This window comes from Solanum verrucosum, unplaced genomic scaffold (genome assembly GCF_900185275.1).
Source record: "Solanum verrucosum unplaced genomic scaffold, falcon-dt-bn FXZP01000219.1, whole genome shotgun sequence".
Classification (NCBI taxonomy): Eukaryota; Viridiplantae; Streptophyta; class Magnoliopsida; order Solanales; family Solanaceae; genus Solanum; species Solanum verrucosum.
The window spans coordinates 188,308-191,890 of NW_026020817.1; the positions used below are offsets into that span (position 1 = coordinate 188,308).

General features: G+C 37.4%; 1 protein-coding gene across 1 annotated transcript; it reads left to right on the top strand.

The window, feature by feature from the left end:
• Positions 1–1,096: 1,096 nt before the first annotated feature.
• On the top strand, positions 1,097–2,035 carry LOC125813488 (uncharacterized). Its single transcript, XM_049492987.1, has 2 exons — positions 1,097–1,248; positions 1,519–2,035. Exons 1-2 carry the CDS (start codon positions 1,097–1,099, stop codon positions 2,033–2,035), a joined length of 669 nt encoding a protein of 222 aa, XP_049348944.1.
• Positions 2,036–3,583: the final 1,548 nt, after the last annotated feature.

A 3,583-nucleotide genomic window follows, 5' to 3' on the forward strand; every position in this document is an offset into this window, starting at 1 on the left:
TGAAGGTCGATCCTAGTAAGATACAAGCAGTTGTGGAATGGAGACCTCCCAAAGGTCCAACCGAGGTAAGAAGTTTCTTAGGCTTAGAAGGATACTACAGAAGATTTGTGAAAGGCTTTTCAATTATCGCCTCTCCTTTGACTAAACTCTTGCAAAAGGAAGTAAAGTTTATTTGGGATGACAAATGCTAAAAGAGCTTTGAAACACTCAAATCCTTGTTGACTCAAGCGCCTATACTTACTCTACCCATTGAAGGGAAAGATTATGTAGTATACAGTGATGCTTCTCACAATGGTCTAGGATGCGTTTTGATGCAAGAAGGGAAGGTTATTTCTTATGCCTCTCGGAAATTAAAACCACATGAATTGAATTATCCTACTCACGATCTTGAACTTGCTGCTATAGTGTTTGCTTTGAAAATATGGTGGCATTATTTGTATGGAGAGAAATGTCATATATTCACTGATCACGAGAGCTTAAAGTACTTGGGTACTCATAAGGAGCTATACCTTTGACAACGTATATGGCTTGAACTCATCAAGGATTACGATTGCACAATTGATTATCATCCAAGTAAAGCCAATGTGGTTGCAGATGCTTTAAGTCAAAAATCTGTTGCAAGCATTTCTTTGAATCCTTTACCCTTGCTTCTTGAGTTAACATCCATGGATGTTTGTTTTACACCATATTCAAACGGTTCAGTTATTGCTAATTTGCAAGTAAAGCCAATATTACTTGAGGAAGTGAAAGAAGCACATACGATAGATGAGAAACTGGTAAAATTGACCAGAGAAGTTCAAAATGGGGAAAAGCTTGATTTTACATTAACAGAGGATGGTGCCTTATTTTATCAGAACAAGTTATGCGTCCCTAATGATGACAACTTGAGGGGAAAAATACTGAATGAAGCACATACTTCACCATATGCAATGCATCCTGGAGGTATAAAGATGTATCAGACCATCAAAGAACATTATTGGTGGAATGGTATGAAGAGAGATATTACGGAGTTCATTTCCAAATGTTTGGTTTGTCAACAAGTAAAGGCAGAACATTAGGTCCCAGTTGGTTTACTACAACCCTTGTCGATGCCGAAATGGAAATGGGAGAGAATAACAATGGACTTTGTTTCTGGACTTCCTCGCACCCAAGAAATCATGATGCAATATGGGTGATTGCGGAAAGGCTAACCAAGAGTGCTCACTTCTTAGCAATCAGGATGGATTACTCACTTGAGCGTTTAGCCGAGTAGTACATTAATGAGATTGTAAGACTACATGGTATTCCTATGTCTATTGTATCTTACCGAGACACAAGGTTTACTTTTAGATTTTGGTGTAGCTTGCAGGAAGCTTTGGGTACTAAGCTGAAACTTAGCACTTCGTTCCATCCTCAAATAGTCGGCCAGTCGGAAAGAGTGATACAAATTTTGGAGGATATGCTTCGAGCTTGCATTATGGAGTTTGAGGGTAGTTGGGACAAACACTTGGCTTTGATAGAATTTTCTTATAATAATAGCTACCGATCGAGTATTGGAATGCCTCCCTACAAAGCTCTATACGGAAGGAAATATCGGACTCCTCTTTGTTGGAGTGAAGTTGGGGAAAGAAAGCTTATTGGTCCTGAGATTGTGCAACAAACAGAGGACAAGGTAAAAATTATCAAGGATCGTCTAAAGATTTCTTCGAATAGACAAAAGTCGTACGCTGATCCTAAAAGGTGTGACATTGAATATCAAGTGGGAGATAAAGTATTCTTAAAGGTGTCTCCATGGAAAAAGATTATGAGATTTGGCCAGAAGGGAAAGCTTAGTCCCCGATTTATTAGACCTTATGAGATACTTGAAAGGGTTGGACCAGTTGCATATAAATTAGCTTTGCCACCGGAGTTGGAAAAGATCCACAATAGCTTTCATGTTTCTCTGCTCAGAAGATATCGTTCTGATCCATCGCATGTTCTTTCAGTTGAATATATTGAGGTTAATCCTGACTTGACTTATAATGAAGAACCATCCGAATTGAAGCTCGAGAAGTAAAGCAACTTAGAAACAAGAGAATACCCTTAGTAAAGGTGCTTTGGAGGAACCATTCTAGAAAAGAAGCTACCTGGGAAAGAGAAGATGACATGAGGACCCAGTATCCGAACTTGTTCCGGGACTAGTGTAAGGTAAATTTTGAGACGAAATTTCTTTAAGGGGGATAGAGTTGTAACACCGCTAAATATTAACCAAGAATCGCATGTCGATTTACCATTGCTAAATTACTACAATATGTTTTACTCTCATTTTAGGAACTTGAAATGTTGTGATAATTGCTAACTTTCTTAACATAAATTGTGATCGTAATTTAAGGGATTGTGATGGGGTGTTTAGGCAATATTCCAATTAGAATTATGTATAACATTAAAAGGAGATGAGGGATATATATATATATATATAGGTGTATATGTATGCATTTTGGGCAGCACACAAATTTTGGGCAGCACCTTGAAGGACAGCTGCCCAAGGGATAAACATCACTTGTTTGACTATATATTTTCACCCCTCCTTTAGTAATTTCGTTTTCCTCAACCTTAGAACCTTAGAAACACATCTAAACAGATTTTCTTCAAAATCACAAGAGAAAACTTGGTTCTTTTGGTTGGAATTCGAGACACACACTTCTTTTTGGTAAGTGACGAAATTTGTTCATGAGCTGGGTTGTGTTTGGTAATTTATGCATATCTCGTCCTCTAGAACTCCTTTACAGTGAATAAATATGATTTGGAAAGCTAATTTGTAGACCTACAACTTTTATGTTTATGTAAAACTCTTATTTAGCTGTTATGGAATCGAAATATGGGACTCAACATAGGACAAGTTCTGTCCAGATTTTGAAATTAGAAATCCTGTATGGACAGCTGTTAGTGTTTTGAATATATCTTTTTATAAAAAATATATTTTACGGTGATTCTTGTTTTTTTGAACCTTAAGAGGTGTAGCTACATCTTTAATGAAGGTCATAAAGTCTAGTTTTGCCGTTTTCCTTTTCAAATCTAAGTTGCGACATAACGTACTGGCTGGCCAGAATCACTGTTTTGGGAACATAGTCGTGTTTGTACAGGCTAAGCTTACTTGTGATGATAATTCTGTTTTACACCAATATTATTGAGCTGCTGGGAATTAAAGAAGTTATTTAATTGTATTTTTAAGGTTGTATATACTCGTGAACAAGTTGAGGACCTTGATACGTTGTGGTCTACGGTTTGAACTCTTGAAGTTGTATTGGACTGTTTCTTTGCTAAAGCACTGAGGTTTGTGTATAAACTTGTATTTGCACTCTTTTAACTACTAGTATATCTGAAATTTGATCTTGGTACCTTGGTTACTCTTGTCACTTTGCATTGTTGTATTGGTATCCTTTGAGAAGTTAAAGACGCTTGTGTAACTCGCCCACTTGTATGGATTGTTTGATCACCTGGCACTCTTGTTGGGACCTTGTCCTTCTTGTGGCTGTGACTTTGTCACTATTGGCATGCCTCTTGATTCGGATCATTTGCCATCTTGACTCTGGATTTTTAGTTCGTCTTAAGTATGGAAGTTGTC

Coding starts and splice junctions, on each gene's coding strand:
- LOC125813488 (XM_049492987.1), top strand. CDS start 1,097: ATGGAAATGGGAGAGAATAACAATGGACTTTGTTTCTGGACTTCCTCG. Junction 1,249..1,518: donor TCACTTGAGCGTTTAGCCGA/GTAGTACATTAA, acceptor TTATAATAATAG/CTACCGATCGAGTATTGGAA.